This window comes from Nesoenas mayeri (genome assembly GCF_963082525.1).
Source record: "Nesoenas mayeri genome assembly, chromosome: 1".
Taxonomy (NCBI): Eukaryota; Metazoa; Chordata; class Aves; order Columbiformes; family Columbidae; genus Nesoenas; species Nesoenas mayeri.
In genome coordinates, this window is record NC_137541.1 from 38,799,866 (window position 1) to 38,818,189 (window position 18,324).

Consider the following 18,324-nt stretch of genomic DNA (forward strand, 5'->3'; position numbering starts at 1 on the left):
ATCTTTGCTCAGAGCTTCGAAAGTGCATGGCACTAGCAATGCCCTAATCATAGAGCCAAGGAGGACACAGAGAGGACTTGACTCTCTAGGTCTGGTTGCCCATCTCTTCCCATTGACCCCAGGAGCAGTGGGCTTAGCCTTCTGCCTGGTCTCTCACTCCACAGAGCTTCCCAGAGCCACAGACCCCATTTTCCTCTTGCATGCCCCAGGAAAGACCATCTACCACCACAACCACCACCTTTCCATGACGGGGTTATCCTGGCACACCTTTCCTGTAGCGGGGCTGGTGAGCCCTCCATCTTCCCTCTGCCAGAGCCTGAACCCCCATTCAGCCCCATGTCAGGGTCAGAACGGCCCCCAGTGGAGGGGCAAGGAGGATCCCCACTCTCCTGGCAGTGTGGCTGGGCTCAGTCTCACTGTTGTCTCTCAAGAGGACAAGGTAGCTGGCTTGTCACTTCACAGTAGCCAGGGCATGGACGGATGAGAAGGTCTAGGGACCTCAGCCAGATACATCAAGTGAGCTTTTATCTGGTTTTCCTAGGGCAACCTGGCCAACAGCAGCACTAGGGAGAGGCGAGGGACTGAAAAACAGGGGGCAAGTAGAAATGGAAGAAAGCTGGGTCTGCAGCACATTCAAGCCTGTTCTCTCCCCATACCTCTTGCTGCCCTACAACAGCAAGAGCAGTGCTCCCACCTTCCCCTGGAGGGCTGGGCAGTTGAGCCCCGGCTAGAGGAGAAAAATACCCCATCATGCATCACCCAAACCTTCCCAGTAACAAACAAGCCCAGAGCCTGCCACCCACTTCCATTATGAATGGCATTTAATTCTCCTTTATATGCGGTTTGCCAATAAAAGGCTTCATTAATAATTTACAAGCAATAAAGAGTACAGCTCCTATAAAATGAGGGTTTGTTGCAAGCTTAGTGTCACTCCAGCCATGGAGGGGTGTTGGCACACGAGCTGTGCTTCCTATGCCGTGGGGCCAGAGACGAGGTAGACAGGAGAAGAGGGGACCCCAAGCACACAGTGCCACAGGGGAGACAGAGGTGATGGGTTTCAGATGTGTGTGAGATATGCTCCCACACAGTCTGATGCCACACAGTTCCCCTACATTCCCCACCTGGCAATCTGATCATGTACCAGAGACAAGAGCAGCCCAAGGTGATGTGGAACAGCCCACAAGGGTGGTTTCTACCATGACACTGGAAGATGTCCCTCCAATAAAATACAGGAAGCTCAGACTGGGGAGGCAGCACACGTTACTCCCCAGATCTTGGTGGCCTCAAAGGGACCAGAAAGGCTACCCCTGGGGGCCTTTGCCGCCAGAATCCCCTCAGGGAGGAAGGACATGCTACCTGGAGGAACCCTGGGGAGGCAGGGACCTCTGAGAACATTCATTGAGATGGTAGCCGGCAGTGCCCGCTCTGCTATCCCCAGCTCAGTCATCGCCCTCCTCAATCCACAGTGGGCGAGTTTGCTCCTGGAAGATGCATCCCCGAACCACCTTGGGCAGCTCCTCGATGTGGCTCCAGGCGTGAGACTCCACACGGGCCCAGGAGCATGGCAGAGTGTGGAGAGCCTGCTCCACATCACGGCAGAACTTCAGCACCTCCGAGTCCCGCTGGCCCACCTTCCCCAGCAAGCTCCTGGGGAAAACACAGGGATGAGTGTTACCCTTGGCATAGAGAGACAGGGTGGCAGAAACACCCAAGGAATCCTTCTCATGCACACAAAGCCAATTTTCCTGCCCTTTTTCCCCTCACAGCAGCCAAGCCCAACATACACAGAGCAAGCGCTCCCACCCCAGTCCTTGTTCCTCCCTCTGAACAGAAACAAGGGTTTCTCTCCCCTTCAGTGAAACCCTTCATCCATGCCACTCCAGCTCTTCTTACCTGAGTCCTCTAACATTCTTCTCGGTGACCTCGACATGGATAACGATGGGGTATATTTCACTTTTAATTAGATCCCTCACACACTGAACTCCCAGCTCTAGTAGGCAGTGTTTATTCTGGAAAGGAAATTGAACAGATTTACTGATTTAAATGGAGAAAAAATAACCCCAGCCCCTGACAGTTATATTAAATCAAACCACATACTGTGAAATGTCATTGCTTTTCCAATAGTAATTCCATTAAATGTGGGATTTACAGACAGGGCCAAGAGGGAAGGGGAGAATTAAAGAGCAGGGTCACCCACTCTATCATCCCCAACCCAACCCAAGAGTCCAACAGTCCCCTTACTTGGCCACAGCTCATCTTCATATCCCCTTTGTCATCATTATCACCCGCAGCCCCACATTTCTCCATCTACCCTGAGCAGAGGTGTTGCTGCTTTGGTGAAGATGAGGAATGTGAGAGCAGGGAGGTCACTTCTGTGTATGGTATTTCCCACTGCCTCCTTCACGAATCCCCAATTGCCATTTCTTTCACCTGAGCTCAACAGAGTATCAGGGAGAAGTCCATATCTGCTGCTCCATAACCCCATAGCACCTGGACCTCAAACACCCTCCAAATTACACAGCCCCCAAGCAAGCAGCTCCTTCTCTATCACCACACTACCCTCCCTCCCCCTAGCTCAGCTGTCCCCTCCTCTCTCCCAATCTGAGCAGGGTGCCCCATGCTGGCCTCCTCTCTCCACATCAAACAGCTCAGCACCTTTTCCATTGCCTCCTGGATCATGCGGATTTGCCCGCTCTCCCTCCAGTCCTGGGGGGCACTTCTAGACACAGGGTGTTTCTGAGCGTGGGTAGCACTCCGATTCCAGTCTGCCAGCTTCTCTGCAAGCCAAGAGGAGATATGAAAAGGGAGATGTCAGCCCCTTCTCCCTTTTGCACACACTTCCTACCTCAGATCCTGTATGTCTACTGCCACGCTGATGCTTATTGAGTTCCCTGTTTATGGATTCTGGAGAGTGAGTCTAATTATACAACATTACACATTGGCATGGATCTCCTGCAGCTTTCTGCGTACAGAACAAGCAAGATATCACAGCTGAAGACACCTTGCAGGGCAAGGCCAGCATCTGTGTTGCAGTATTGCAGCAACCTAAGCCAGCTCACAGCCTCGATCCCCCCTTCCCTACTGCCACACTGTCCCACCCCCTCCATAACAGAATGTGGCAGAAAAGTAATCACTTCATTTTGTCAGGTAGGTTTTCTGCAGGGTTTGTGAGCTGCATGGGCTCGTAGGTGGCTCCAGCAAGCAGCAGGGCTGAGGAAGCAAAGGGAGCAAATATTTGGCATGGGAGAGTGGGAAGAAAATAGGAAGCAAGCTGCTCAGAGAGGCTGTGGAGTCTCCTTCTCTGGAGACATTCAAAACCTGCCTGGACACAATCTAGAATAACCTGCTCTAGGTGAACCTGCTTCAGCACAGTGCTTGGACTAGATGATCTCCAGAGGTCCTTTCCAACCCCAACCATTCTGATTCTGTGATTCTGAACCTCCTTTTCTTGGCAACAGCCTGAGCCACCTCCACCTGCTTGGAGGTAGAAGGACAGAACCCAGCAGCTGAGGAATGCCAGGCAGGAGAACAGCAGAGAGGTGATGCTCCAGGCTGGCTGGGCATTCTCTGCTACCTCTGCTTGGTGGCACAGGTACTTCCCAGGTAGAGCTGGATCCTTCAAAGTCATCTGTTCCCTTTGGGGGCGGGAGGCTCCTGGGGAAGCTGGGCTGGCTCAGACTAACTCTGCACTGCCTGGGGAGTTCTCCAAGGTAAAATAAAGGCAGCAAAGATAAATGGCTTGAGGCTCCTGGATCACCTTCCTTCCCCCACAACAAGCAAAACTGGCAGGAGTGAAGGGAGGTTTTTCCCTCAGTGTCAATTCACCAACCGCAGTAATGACTTCGAAGCACATCCCCATGCAATGTTTGGAGGACCCTGCAGAGGGCTCAGCAGAGCAGGATATATGCTCAAGTCACTCAGACAAGGAGCCCAGCGGCCAAAATTTGCAGAGCCACTCTTCTTCAGCAAACCTAAGACTTTTCACTACCTCCATCACCACTTCCCGCCTCCCCCCCCCGAAAATATACTAACTCATTTTTCAGTCCTGCAGTTCACAAAGGGAGAAGTTTAAACATGGGGAAAGGAGAGAGGTGGAGAAGGGAGGAGGAAGGAAGAAATGAGATGTCCTATGTAAAAATTCACTATGGGAAAAAAGCCCTTTCCCCAGCAGCCTCTGCAGAGGTGTGCCAGCCTCATGCTACTGGCAGAAGGGAGAGGACAATAGCACTAAGGCTGGATCCTCTTGTCCCCAAGGAGGAAGAGCTGGTAGAAGGTCAACATGCAGATCCCACCTCAGCCAGGGGCTTCATCTCTGGCAAGAGCCACCCAGAGCAGCAATGCAACACCACCACCACCAGCTCAAGGGAAGAGAGAGGATCCCCATGCCCCATGAGACCAAAAGGAAGGTCTGGTTTCCCTGCCAGCCAAAGGGACAGGACACAGGTAAAAATAGAAGAGAACGTCTTGAAGACTCTGCCCAAAAAGGTGACCTGTCAACGGGTGTTGTTTGAGAAGAGTGAGAGACCCCCACACTTAGCCACTGAAGAGACACCTCATGTCCTCTCCGATAGTTCCATGAGACCACATCTCCTACTTCCAGCACTAAGAGCACTTCTTCCCTGAGTTGGACTGACCAAGGCCTCCACAGAAGTGACCTCCTTGAGCAACATCTGAGCTTCCTACCAGGTGGCTAAAAAGTGGCAGAAGGTAAAAGCAGCCTTGAGAAGTAAGAGACTTGCATACCTTACCTCACTCAGCCATAGGCTCCTAAAATGGCCTTGGTCATGTCAACCACTCATTGCTGCCTACCTGCTGGGCACACGTGGAAGTCCAGCCGAGAAGTGGGCAAGTCCACCAGGTTCCTGATGAGCCGTGGTGCAATGCAGTTAGGTGACAGCACCACAGGACGGGGCGTCTTCACCACCACAGGGCGCACCAGGCTGTAAGGCCTCAGCCTCATATCTGAGTCTGGAAGACAAGGATGAAAAAGAGAAAGCCAAAGGTGAGAACATGGGAGATGAGGCTGCCACTAGCCCACAGACCACCCAGTTCTTCCTGTACTGTCCCCTCATCCTAACTCATGGAGGCACCTACCAACCATCCTGTGTCCCAGATGAGATCCTGCCCTGGTTACAACACTCACCCACCTCTGGCTGTAGCCCTCCTTGCCCATTTCCTGGGACTCCCTTGAATTACAAACCAGTTTATTCTCCACAAAAAAACAGGTGACCCCAAAAGCCACAAAAGCAATGCAAAGACCCATAAAGCCTAGGGAAAGGAGCATGGACTTCCCAAAATCCCATTACCACAGTTATAAGAGGGACCCTGAGCAAAGAGACTGAGGCATCCCAGATGCCAACGTCCCTTCAGTGCCCACAGGCAATGACTGGGTCTCCAAGGGCGATGGGGCAGTTGCAGGGGTCACAGCTCACCTGAGCAGGGGTCCAGCCACAGCTGCTGAGGGGGCTGTTTTGAGCTTCTGTGCGGTTTGGATTTCACCAGGCGCAGTTGGTCCAAGGCCCGTTTCTTTAGCTGAGGAGAAAGTGAGGGCAATAAGGCTGAGAGCACTGAGCATTTCACACACATGTACACACACACAGACACACACACACAGGGCTGGCTGCAGAACACCTGCCAGCAAATGGGATGGAGCGCACACACAAAAACCGTGGGACTGGGTCTGCAGCCCATCAGGTTCTGTCTGGGAAGTGGGAAGGAGGTAGGAAAGCAGCCACAGAGCAGTAACATTGCCTGGGGCATAAGTCCCTGCTCTGCTTTCTATCTTGGCTGCCACATATGGTCTGTTTTACCAACAGAATGGGGCAGATTGCATGGTGAGGTGGTGAGCTGGCCATAGGCTCACACACAGAGCTCTCACTGCTGGCTTCTTTGGCTTACATTATTTTTGTGGCTCCTCTGCTGCCCAGGCATCTGGCCCTTCTCCTGGATCTTCAAAAGCTGGTGAGCCCTGAAAAGACAGTGAGGTTGCATTCAAACAACTCTAGAGCCCTCCAGGAACTATAACCTGCTGTGAACCTCTTTGCCAAACCCCACAGAGACCTGCTGAAGCATATCAAAGCCCTCACTCAACCTCCCAGTCTCTCAACAGTACCCAAACACTACCACATTGGTCCCCCATACAAGGCTTGGGCATTCCACACATTCAAGAGGCCAATCCTCACCCATCAGGACTCCTAGGGCATGTTCACCACAAAGAAATGGGACTCAGGTACCCCAGGTACTGCCTGCCTTCCTCCTCATTCTGGTTACCTGCTGTAGTTGGGCACTGTCCCCTTGTCCAGGTCCCGCATGGTCAAGGGATCGACACGGGAACAGTACCACTCCAGCCCCCCTTTGTGCATGGTGTCCGTGACATGGAGGATCTCCCGACACTTGACGCACAGTGCATAAGGATCTGATGGCTCCAGGAGGGACAGGTTGGTGCGTACATAGAATGAGTCTCCAGAAAACTTCTTCCCTTCTTCTAGGGCTTCCCGCAGAGGCTGGTATCCTGAAGCAGGAGATATAGGTCACCGGTGAGGGCACACGAGACAACAGTCACCGACAAGATAGGCAAGTCCCCAGCACAACTGTTATGCTATGGATTGGGGTGAGGGGGTGCAGAGGAGGCAAACAGACAGAAGGTCTGTACCTCCATCCTGTAACTCAGAGGATGTACATGTCACACCAGACAGGGAAAACTACCGGAGCTATGGCCAGCCCCTGTGTCACACATGGTGGCCTAGGACCAAACAGGAGAGGAGAGAGAATAACTGAGATTCACCTCCAGGGCTGGGTGGAGGGTCTGGAAAGGAAGGCAGAGAGCTCAGGCTCAAAGGAGACCCAGCTCCCAGGGTCTTACCTTCCAGGTCCAGCTGAAAGACAAGTCTGGAAGGCTCATCCCAATGCAGCAGGCTCAGGTAGGCGACCTCCCGTGTGCAGTTCTCCAGAGAAAGCACCTCTTCCTTCAGCGATGGCACCCTCAGCTAGCAAGGACCCGATGCCATTAGACCTAGGGGCTGGAAGAGCATGTTTCCCCCCAGCTCCCTCACCCACCAGGGCCACACAAGAGATGCTACAGAGCAATGTAGGCCTGGGGAAAGTTCTGCTTGAGAAAAGGCAACCTCAACCTGCATCTGGTTCCCCCCTCTGCCTCTAAATACCTGCTGCCAGCCACCACCCAGTCTGGGCTGCTGTGAAAGCAAATGTGTGTGCATGAACGCGTGTGGGAGTGAGGGCGGGAGAGCCAGTTTATTTTCAGTTACAGGTGGGATATTAATTCAAGAAGCATAGCTGTATTTCAAGTGGTGTCATTCTTGCCAAAATAAATGCCCTTCCCTCCCTCCAGGAGCTTTCTTCAGAGCAATCATTCTCTATAGCTCAGGAGGGTCATGAAGGCCTCACAAATCTTGCTCCAGAACTGATCACTTCACAATAGGTATGTGTGGGATGCAGGATGCAAACTGCTCTGAAATACTACAAGGTGAGACAACTCAAGGGACACGTAGCTACATTTCTGTCTTAATCTGCATGACTCCTTTTTGTTTCTCCCCTCTCACGACTGAAGGAAGTGTTTCAGAAGGTCTCAGCACTTTTATATGCACAAGTACACTCGAGTGCCATGAGACCTGGATGGTTGTTTGTGCTGCATAAAGCCCTAGGCAGGGACCAGTCCCAGGAAACAGGAGAAATAGAGGTGGACTTTACAAAGGCATAGGCAAACTTGCACTGGGGATCACTCCACACTCCTTGCATCATCCTAGTGCCTTGCAAACCCACAAAGCGAGCTCATTCCTGGACTCACCTCGATGAGCCGGCACCCTTCCCTGAGTCCTGCATCCTCAACCCGTGAGCCTGGCTTGACCCACTGGACGTAAATCCCTGTCCTGTTTCCTCCAAGGATGGAGATGTCTGCTCTGAGTCTCTTCTCCTGGGCTGAGGGGTTGCTGGGGCGACCCATGCTAGGGAGCTGTACCACCAGTGACCTGGCAAGGAGAAATGCTAAGTCCAGCAACTGAAGTTTGCTGCCTTTTCTAAGAACAGGTCCCCCATGCATTGTGTCCAGCTACAGAGTGTTTATTGCATTGAGCACCATGCAGTACAGAGCTCATGATCACGGCCACCACCAGGGCACATACATAGAACTTATGAAACCATATAACCTCTTCCATTCCTCTAGCCCCCAACACTGAAGCCAAGCTGGGCTCCCACGATCCTGTGCCTACCTAGAGAGATGTGTCCAGCCTAGGGAAACATCCACACCGCACACCCCACATCCACAACAAATGGGACAGCACAAAAATCTCAAGTCCTGCTAGGAAGCAAAGACTATAGGATCTTCATTTCTCTCCTCTCCCATTAGCGAGAAACAGCCCGCGAGGGAGTAGGCAGAAAGGAAGGGTCTCCCAAGCATGGTCCTCCAGCATCATGGCACATCCCCCCCAAGCAGCTGGCTCAGAGTGCCAAGCTCAGAGAACATTAGTCACCTCCTGGTGACCTCCTCACGGCTCGGAAGCGTGGACAGGCAGATGTCCGACTTCACCCTGTTGTAGGTGCTGCTGGAAGAAGAGGAGAAGGCCCCAAGGAAGGTACTAGCAAACCCACTGCCTAGGAAAGAAAGCGAGAGGGAGAGAGAGGGTACATCAGTGCTGCAGGGAGCTCATGTTCTCAGGGTGGCAAAGGTCTGTCACCCCCTACTTGGGCATTTTCTAGCATCTGACTGGGAAGCTGAGGCTGCAGGGAGTTTTTGGACAGTCACCCTCCTGGAAAGGCTTTCCCATGTCTACTGAAAAGGGCAAATCTTTGCTCTCTTCGTCAGCATTTTGGTCAGAAGGCGGCAGCAGTCATGGCCACCTGGATGTGCCCAGAGGAGATCAGCTACCAGCACCCACCACAGGACCTACCAGCACCAGGAGCTGCACTCCAGGAGATTTACAACCCATTATGCAGAACCAATAGCACCCCAGGGCAAAGGCATTTCTCTTTTCTGTTACCTGCTTCCTCAACTCTACATCAAGTTGTCTGTAAACGCAGCTCTCCATAAATTAAACAGAGCTGATGTGAACAGCTCATTACTCTGCAGGGGAAAAGCCAGGTTTTCCAGCTGCTGTGCCTGGCACAGCATGTGGGGGACATGTGGGTCCATGCTACAGGCGGAGAGCCCTCATAGTGAGCTGCACAAACCAAAGGCATGAGGGAGGGTCAGTTGTCCAACCCCTCTCCCCACAGCCACCACTTGTTTTTAGCTAAGGCCTTTGGGAAAAGCCCCCATCCTGGTACCTGTTGCATCTTCAATGTTCCTAAAGGAGCCGCAGGACAAGCTACAAAAGAGACAGGAAGGCGAGCTGTGAGGCAGCAGCTTTTCCAAAGCCTGTTTGCATCCCATTCTCAATCCCATCCCCACAGCCTTCTCCCACCCCCCAAAAAGAACCCCCTGCAGCCAGCATGCAGCTCCCAGCGAGCCTCCCCCCTCTCAGTCCCCACTCCAGGCTTCCCTCTCCCCTGCCAGCTGTCTCTCTCTGGCCCCCACAAGCCCCACAGAGGCCACACAGACTCCGTCAGCCCCCAGCAATCACCTTTTGTAGGGCATGCACCTATCTTCCCGCTGCCGTCGGAGGATGGAGCCGACGCAAGGTGGGAAAGGGAAGGTGGAAAGGCGATTGATATCCTTCTCACTGTCGGGTGTCACGTCCTTGGGCAGAGTGGAAGAAAGATGCCTGCTGACACCAACACCCAGCACACCTCTCCCCTCCCTTTGGCCTAGGTTGCAAACAGCTCCTAAGGTACCACATCCCTTTTCAGGGATCATCCACATCCCTCCAAATACTCAAAGGCACCTTGTTTTCCCAATGAGAGAGCACAGATGGAGACACATGACACTGTGTACCCAACTTTTTGCAATGTACAAGATATGGGAGTAACAGCAGATGAAAGCAACATCCAGCCTTGCCATTTTATCTCACTTTTAGCCACCACGCACCCAGAGGTGTGAGCAACCTATGGGAATGCCCATTTTATGGTGCTCTAGGATGAGGGTTCAAAGAGACAAAGGAAAGAACCTGACTCCCTTATAAATAATATGATGCTACTACAGGATTTTCAAAAGAGTTAGGGTTTCTCCCCCAGCATATGTAGATTAAACAGCTTTTGGGGAGGGTATCATTTTACATGAGGCTGCTGATTTCTGTGGTGTCATATGGGATAAAGACAGTTTTGCTTCGCCCCCATTCCCACCCACGTGAGTGCTGCACACTTTGTTGCAGCATTGGCCAGTTGGTCAGAGACCAAGAGAACAAAGGTTTGCACCTGGGGCTTGCTCCCACCTTACACACCACCCCCTGCCCAGTCTTCCACCAAGTCACAGACCCATACTGAACCTGCTCCAATGTCTCTGTGCCATTCTTGAGCAGCTTGGTTCTCCACTGCCCTCAGCCGAGGGCCAGCCTGTCAGGGTCAAGTGCTCACCATGCTCTGAATGGCTGAATCCCCTGGGAACGGGATAGCAGAAACCCCCAGTGCATCCACAACTCCATTCGTAAAGCTGGAAGGGTTGTCTACAAGGCTCCAGGTGCTGCTGAGGTTGGAGCAGAGGGAGTAGGAAGAGCTGCACATCTGGGAGAGAAGGGACTCATCATCTCATTGCATCCCTCAGAAATCAGCCCTGATGCCCCCTGCCTTCTGTTCCCCCTTCCTTCCAGCCACCCTCACCTTGCTTAGGCTGCGGCTGCCTTGGCAGCGCTGCAGCTGTGCCTCCAGAGTGCTGTTCAGCCCTTCTGCCTGGCTCAGCTTGCTTAGGAGCTCGTCCCTCTCCTCTTCCAAGGCCCGCACACGTTTGCGGTACTGGTCCTTCTCAATCAAGCTCTGGGAGTATTGTAGCTGCACCCCATCACGGTGCTGGATTGCCTGCAAGGAGCCAGGTTGAAAGTGAGAAAAGGTGGAGGACTGCATCACTAATCCCCACCTCCCACCCTGGCATGGATGGAAAAGATCCAGTGGGGAAGGAGGGGTGTATCTGGAGCAGAGATGAAAGCCCTGGTCCTGTTGGAAGACAGAGGGCAATTCACCTGGTCCCGCTCTTTCTCAATCTCCTCTAGCTGCAGCAGCACTGTGTTCATCCGATGCTTGTAGAGATCACAGTCCTTCTGCAGCGTCCGGTATTTCAGCTGCAGATCTTCCACCTCCTGCAGGTACTGGCAACAGTGGGCAACAAGCATTAGCCCTCTTGGAAGCAACTGCTATGGCTTCCTAACCTACTCTCTCCCCGCTCTTCCAGGACCTGATCTGTGTGCAGGGATGGGGGTAGTGATGGATGTTCTACCTTATCCCTCAGCTCTTCAGCCCACTGCAGCTCGTTCTGCAAGGAGTTGAGTTTCTGGCAGAGATCTTGCCGGTCATCTTGGGCTTCCTTCCAGTCGTGCTCCAGGATGTCCAGCAGGATCTGCTCAGAGCCTGGCACTGGGCCCTCACCAGGCTTCTAGGAGGAGAGAGGGTAATATCACTGCACCACAAGCATCAAGGGAGCTCCTTCAGACCAGGGCAGTGACAGGCAGACTGGCAAGACTGCCACCATCACTCCTGCATTAATCTACCATGCACTCCAAGGCACAAAGTCCCACTTGTGAGCACATCCAAGAGTCACAAGCTGGAAACAAGGACCCATCATTACCCAGAAGCAAGGGCAGCCACCATAGCCAAGCAATATTCTCAGAGGAAGGGACAGACCAGCAGAGGACAATGATTTCCCCCATCTTTCCAGTGCCCATGTCACCAGCACTGGGGGTGCCCCAGGAAAGGAGACAACCTGGAGCCTGCCCTGCCCCACTAGGTACCTGCAATTTGCCCTGCAGCTCCTGCAGCGAAGCTGTGAGCCGCTGGTTCTCAGCCCACAGCTCGGACACAGCATCGGGGTGGCCCCGCTCCTCCACCTCTCGCTGGGGCGGTGTAGACACCTGTTTCCGCAGCAGGCTGCACTCCTCCTCCAGGCTGGTCACTTTGCATTTCAGCTGGTCCACCTACAACTCCGGGAAGAAACATAGTCTGACACACACGGCCCCTGCAACTCTGCCTTAGCAGGAGAGTGAAGCAGAGAGGATACTTGGCTTCTGGAGACAAGGAAAGCAGAGGCTGGGCAACCATGTGAAGGACTATCCTACAGTTGGGCCAAGGTTAGCACAGCTGCACACAAAAGATTTTCCCTGCAGGGCAAAGGAGGAAGATGCACTTGCATAAGCACACTGAGTCTCAAGATCCTCTCTTGGTGCAATGACTTTCTTGCCACCTTGAGGCATCCCTGAACGCCGGTGGACCAGCACCTCTGGTGCACTGCCAGAACCAGCAGCTGTGAGTATCTCAAAGGCTCCCCAGCTTCTAGAACAGCTGAGAAACAAATTTGCAGCAGAAAAATCCACTGGAGGCTTTTTGGTGCGAGGAGGTCACCTCTGGCCTGGGAAGTGTCTGAGGCTCAAGCTCCTGAAGGCTGCAGGGTACCACAGGTGCTTCATCACACCTGGCCTGCTCTCACACTCCTCCACCAACGTGTCACTGGAGACAGCAGAAGTCAGTTACTTTTAGGAGTAAGGGAGGTCCTCACAGACCTGTAGCAACCGATGAGGTTGATCAGAGAACCAGAGTTTCACTGTCAGGTAGGCTCTGAAAGCAAATGGGGCAGGGAAAACCCATCAAAGCCACTGAGTAGTAAGAAGCACTGCCAAAATTGCCAAGGAGGGACTTGGGAACTGCATTACCTCTGCAAATCTGCCCAAAAGATCTCCAAGGAGTTCTGGGGACTAGTCACTTCTGGACCCTGGAGCCAGAAGGGGAAGGCAGGCTGGGGACCTGGTGGCTGCCAATGCTTCCAAGGGGATTTCTCCAGCCCACAGTCATGCACAAATAATTTACCTCCCTGCTCAGAGGAGGCCCAGGGGAGCTGGCATTGGCAGGAATACCAGATAACAAGCAGGGGAGGATCCCAGCTCTGCCAGAGCAGGATGAGGAGTGAAAGGTAGCCGCGGGGCTGCGTGAGAGGTCCAGGCCCAGACTGGTGGGGGGAATGCCAGGAAGCAGGAGAGCACCAAGGAAACCAGGTTATTAATAGGTTCAAGGTAGGGCTGTCCTTGCCCAGGCAGGAAATGGGCGCGTGTTTGCTGGAGGTGAGAGCTTGGCAGCTGGAGCACAGTGTCACGAATTCCTTCAGGTATGCGGGGCATGAGTCTCCCGAACGTCATGAGACAGATGAGGAGGCGATGGGGAGCAGCGAGGAGAGGGGGGGATGGAGTCTGCGGCAAAACACTCACTACTATGAGCAGTGAGGTGGCTGGGCAGCTCCAAGCAGTGCACACACGCCCAGCACCCCATGTGCCACCATCCTCACTAGAAAGAGAAAAATGCAAGCCCTTTCCCGGGGAAGAAGTAAATACAAACACTCGACAGAATCAGCTGCCTGCTGCCTTCCTGTGCTGCCTGGACACAGGCAACCATCAGCAGAGCAGGCAGTGCAGGGCAGCAAGTGAATGCAGGAGGAGATGGGGCATCTCATGGAGTACTGGATCCAACATCAGAGCCCTCAGTGCATGTAAGACATGGACCTGTTGGAGAGGGTCCAGAGGAGGCCACAAAAATTATCAGAGGGCTGGAACAGCTCTGCTGTGAGGACAGGCTGAGAGTTGGGGTTGTTCAGCCTGGAGAAAACAAGGCTCCTGGGAGACCTTATTGTGGCCTTTCAGTACTTTAAAGGGGCCTATGAGAAAGATGGGGACAGACTTTTTAGCAGGGCCTGTTGCAATAAGACAAGGGGTCATAGTTTTAAACTAAAGGAGGGGAGATTCAGGCTGGACATGGGAAAGAAATTTTTTACGATGAGGGTGGTAAAACACTGGCAGTTTGCCCAGAGAGGTGGTAGATGCCCCATCCCTGGAGACATTCAAGGCCAGGCTGGATGGGGCTCTGAGCAACCTGATCTAGTTGAAGATGTCCCTGCTCATTGCAGGGGGTTGGACTAGATGACCTTTGAAGGTCCCTTCCAACCCAAACTATTCTGTGGTACCAATGGCCAGGCTGACAGATACTGGGGAAGGCATCGCCCTGGCAGCTCTTCTGACTTGGGTTTGTTTCCTCTAGGTGACGTATCTCCAGCTGCCCTAGGGCAGTGGTGAGTCTCCCATGTCGTGCTCATGACTTGGCCGCTCTGCCTTGCACAAGGCGTGCTCACCATCAAGAGCAGGGACATGCACCCCAACACACGTCCCACCTGCCATCAGCTCCTTCACAGTCATGGGCCACCACGTGCAGTCACCCGTGTGCATCCCTCTCAGCCATCAGAACCCCACCACCTCCCACCACCACCACCCACGCTCCCCAGGGCCGTACCACCAGCTGCAGGTCTCGGCTCCGCAGCACAGCCATGTTCTTCTCCTCGCAGAGCTGCGCATAGCGCATGGCCATCATGTAGTTCTCATCCTTCAGCCTCAGCAGCTCCAAGCTGTTGGAGTCCCACTCCTCTCTCAGATGCTGGCAACGCTCCTGCACCTTCTGGAGCTCCTGCAGCTGCTGCTCCATCCTGGCCTGCTCTTGCTCCAATGCCTGGTTTTTCACCTGGAGCTGGTGTTCCTTCAGCAGGTGCTCCTTCCTCTGAGCCCTCACCTTTTTCACCTCCATCATAAGGAACTGAGTGAGTCCCTCAGGGCCTTCCTCATCTAAGGGGAGACAAAAGAGAATCAGGTCCTGGCTGCTAAGACAGGCATAACCCCCAAAAGAGCAACCCAACACTCTGTTTTCCACCGAGAGGTGCCAAGTTCTCCTAAGCCCTTCTTGTCCCAGGCTTACGGCACCATGGTCTATCACATACATACATTTGTCCCCCTTCCTGCCAGATCCAGAACACAGAGCTGTCAGTGTTCCTTGCACACAGCATGAACCAGGGCTTTATACATGCACAGGGACAGATTTATGGCCCTTCCCCTGCAAGCAGTGCCTGCCCTTACCCAGGATCATAGAGCAGCGCTGGGCCGGCTCCCTCCCCGTTAGCCGGGTGTAATGCTCTGGGTAGTAAAACTCTAAGGACTCCAGGAAGGCTTCGTAGCCTCGTTTCCCGCGGCGCCGAAGGATGTCCATCAGGTAGCCTGGAAGAAGGTATAAAGAGCTAGGATGAATTCCCTGCAAATCAGAGAGAAAACAGCATAGCCCAGCTTCATTATACGAATTAGCATCTCCACCAGTTCTACCTCCACTCACAAAAAAGGAATGTCTAGAGGAGGGAATGGGATGGAGCTCTGCCCTCATCTATGTGCAGCCAGGGGGAGTCCCACAGAGGATGAGAGGGAGGTCTGGCTATAGAGCATCTCAGGGAACAACAAAGCTGGGGTAGCAGTGCAGCAGGAGGCACCAGGAGGCCACAACACTACATGCTGGGTAGCATCCCTTGCCTATCAAAACCAGGTTGTCTCTCACAAAGTAGGCCCACCTCCGTGCAAGTTTGTGCTTTCTCTCACCTGTCTGGTTGCTTTTGCAAGGGAATCGGCATGAATTCAGCACCTCCTCCTCATCCTGCTCATCTATCACGCGGCACTGGCGCAGGTACGGGGTGAGCTTCGCAGGGTTCAGGGAGCGGGTCAGCTGGTGCCGCACACTCTCAATCTTCTCCCAGATGGTGTCTTCTTCCTCTTCCTGCTCCGAGAGGCTGCAGGTTTGGAGAGAAGCATTCTCCAGGGCTGGGAGGTTAAAAGGAAAGAAGAGCTCTGAGGAGTGATGAAGAAACAGAGGGTAAAAGGCAAGAGCAGCCATGGGAGAACATGAGCCAAGGTATGGTCTTGCAAATGGGACTCAAATACATCAGAAGCCATTTTACAGACAAATCAATCCAGCAGGATCTCAATGTGTCCACTTAGGGCCTTAGATATGCAGGAGGCAGACAGTAGTAGCGTATAAGGGGGTTAGAAACACACACAGTGGGAAGTCTAGGGAAAACGTGATCTTCACCCCTGAAGTACTCTTAAATTCCCCCAACCATTGCACATCTTTCCTTCGTCCCCATCCCTGAGAACAGAAAACTCTCAGAATCAAGAGTTTTCACTGCCCGTGACATGATCTCTCATATTGGAGTTGGAGAGGAAGGTTTCTCTGGGGATCCACTTGCCCTGCGTATGCCCCAAGCATCCATGACCAAACTTAAGTTCTCAAGGGCACCATGCCACAGAGCAGCTAAGCTACAGGTATTAGAGCCAATGGGGAATCGCAGAAGCATGTCTTCCATGTGTCTTCCACAGATCGGTGAGAAGCCCTGGAAATATGCAGCAACGAGGCAATCCCTCTATCAACCAAATAAAGCAGGAGGAACTCCTGAAGTCAGTGGAGGACCCTCAGAGCAGTGGTGAACCTGCTCCATTAAGTCCTCCAGGCTGCGACAGAGCAGGTATGTGTAAGGAGCTCTCTTCCCAGCTGGGTGTCGACTCAACCAGCGCATTTGTTTTCACTTGAGAAATAAAGCCTGCTTCACAGGCCAGAACAAATCCTTTTTGCTGGCAAGGGGAAGTACAGCAAAGAACATCTGACACTCAGAAGCCATCTCTCCTCCCCAGTGAGCACTGTTAACCCCTCCTCTGGTGTTGGCATCAAGTCCAGCTTTCCCATCCCAGCCACACAAAACATCCCCAGGGGCAGTGGTTCATATTGCATGAAGGCACAGGGAAGGAATTCTTCCACTCTTTTTGTCTTTTCTTTGGGTTTGTTTTTCTTTCTTGAGGTGAGAATGATATAATGGCATTTCAGACAGTCAAATAGCACAGCAAGGAGGGTGGCTGAGAGAGCTGTGTAGAAGTTAATCCTCCAAGTAGGAATATGGGAGGCTCAGGGTCTGCTGGATGAAGGATAACAGAAAGAGACAACTGTTGAATCCACAAAAGATGCTCAAGTGTCTGATTTCTGGCACCAAAGGGCTTAGAAGCCTAAATATCGATACAGATCTGGATCATCCTGGGTTGAATAAAGAAAACAAATTGTATTTCACGCCGAAGCTGATCTCTCTCTCATTTGGGATATACTCGCCACAGAGACACAAGTATGCAGAAGGAGGATGCAACAGCAGATCACAGAAGTTGCGCTGTTTCGAGCTCCGCACCTCAGCAGCAGATTTATGCCTTTAAATCAAAGTATTTCTCCAAGAAAGCCAAGCCGGCTGTGCAAGCAGCAAACAGCTTCTTGGCAGGTAGGCTCGGCAGAGAGAGAGAGGGCAGAAAGGTTTGGTAGCCGGTAGCCCTCCTCCTGCCCGCCGCAGCCCCTCCAGGACGGGGGCCCGGGGGCAAGGCGGGGCAGTTTCCCCTTTCGGGCAGCACGAAGCCGCTCTTTGATGAACGACGAGCCGAAGGTCAACCCTGAGGAGCTGGCTGGGAAAGAGGAGGAGAAGAGGAGCAAACACCCCACCTCCACCCCCCCAGAGCCCGGGAGAAACCCACGCCCCCGGCCGCCCCGGGGCGATGCCGACGGGCGCAGCAGCGACCTCCGCGGGAGAGGGGCTCGACGGGGCTGCGTCGATCCCGAAGGCTTCGCAAGGCCAGGGAAGAAGCGCCCGTGCCCCGTTCCCGGCCGAGGGTTCCCCCTTACCCGCCATCCCCGCCGCCGGGCAGGCTGCGCCCCGCTCCGCGCCCGCTCCGCCGCCGCCCGTCTCGCCGCCCCGGCAGGTGTGTCTGAAGCGCTCTCCCCACCCCGCTACACATTCCCTCCCTTCTTCCCTCCCTCCTCCAGCCGGCTGGGAGGGAACCGGCAGCCCCCTGAGCAATGCAGAGCCCAGCCCTGCCCGCCCCCGTGGGCCGCGGTGGAACTCACCGGCGGGAGCGACCCCCCTCCCCCGGCCTCTCCTGGTTTCTGAGGCCCTCCAGCTGCTCCTCACCTGGGAAAGGTCCTTCTCCGTACGTGTCCCGTCTTTCTGACCCTCCTCCCCAGCCCCGGGCTGGAGCTGCTCTCCGGAAGGATGTGGCTCACGGGAGACTTCTCTTCCGAAACGCACCCGGCTTCACCTCCCGACAGACAGGCGGGGGAAGGGGGTGCCCGGCTTGGCCTCCCAGCAGAGACCCTGCCCAGGAAGAGCACAGCTTCCCCAGCTCTACCTGCAGAGAACATAGAATCATTTTGGTTGGAAGAGACCCTCAATATCATCGAGTCTAACCATTAGCATTACTTTGGTACTAAACCTTGTCCCTTAGAACCCAACCTATACGTCTTTTAAACATCTTTTAAACACATCCAGGGATGGTGATTCAACCACTTCCCTGGGAAGCTGGTTCCAGGGCTTGACAATCCTTTCCATGAAGAACTTTTTCCTAGTATCCAATCTAA

The 18,324-nt window shown here is 53.6% G+C and overlaps 1 protein-coding gene across 1 annotated transcript; it reads right to left on the reverse strand.

Annotated features, from left to right (window-relative positions):
* Positions 1-1,439: 1,439 nt before the first annotated feature.
* On the reverse strand, positions 1,440-15,842 carry CARD10 (caspase recruitment domain family member 10; the record flags this gene model as incomplete). Its single annotated transcript, XM_080360957.1, is given in 21 exon segments — positions 1,440-1,647; positions 1,894-2,009; positions 2,656-2,777; positions 4,810-4,968; positions 5,433-5,532; positions 5,899-5,968; positions 6,271-6,511; positions 6,863-6,986; positions 7,805-7,985; positions 8,487-8,607; positions 9,280-9,320; positions 9,576-9,691; positions 10,465-10,611; positions 10,708-10,902; positions 11,064-11,189; positions 11,318-11,473; positions 11,829-12,011; positions 14,365-14,690; positions 14,979-15,116; positions 15,486-15,794; positions 15,797-15,842. Coding segments are annotated over 21 exon segments (3,225 nt in total), but the record flags the coding sequence as incomplete, so codon positions are not given.
* Between the last annotated feature and the right edge of the window lie 2,482 nt (positions 15,843-18,324).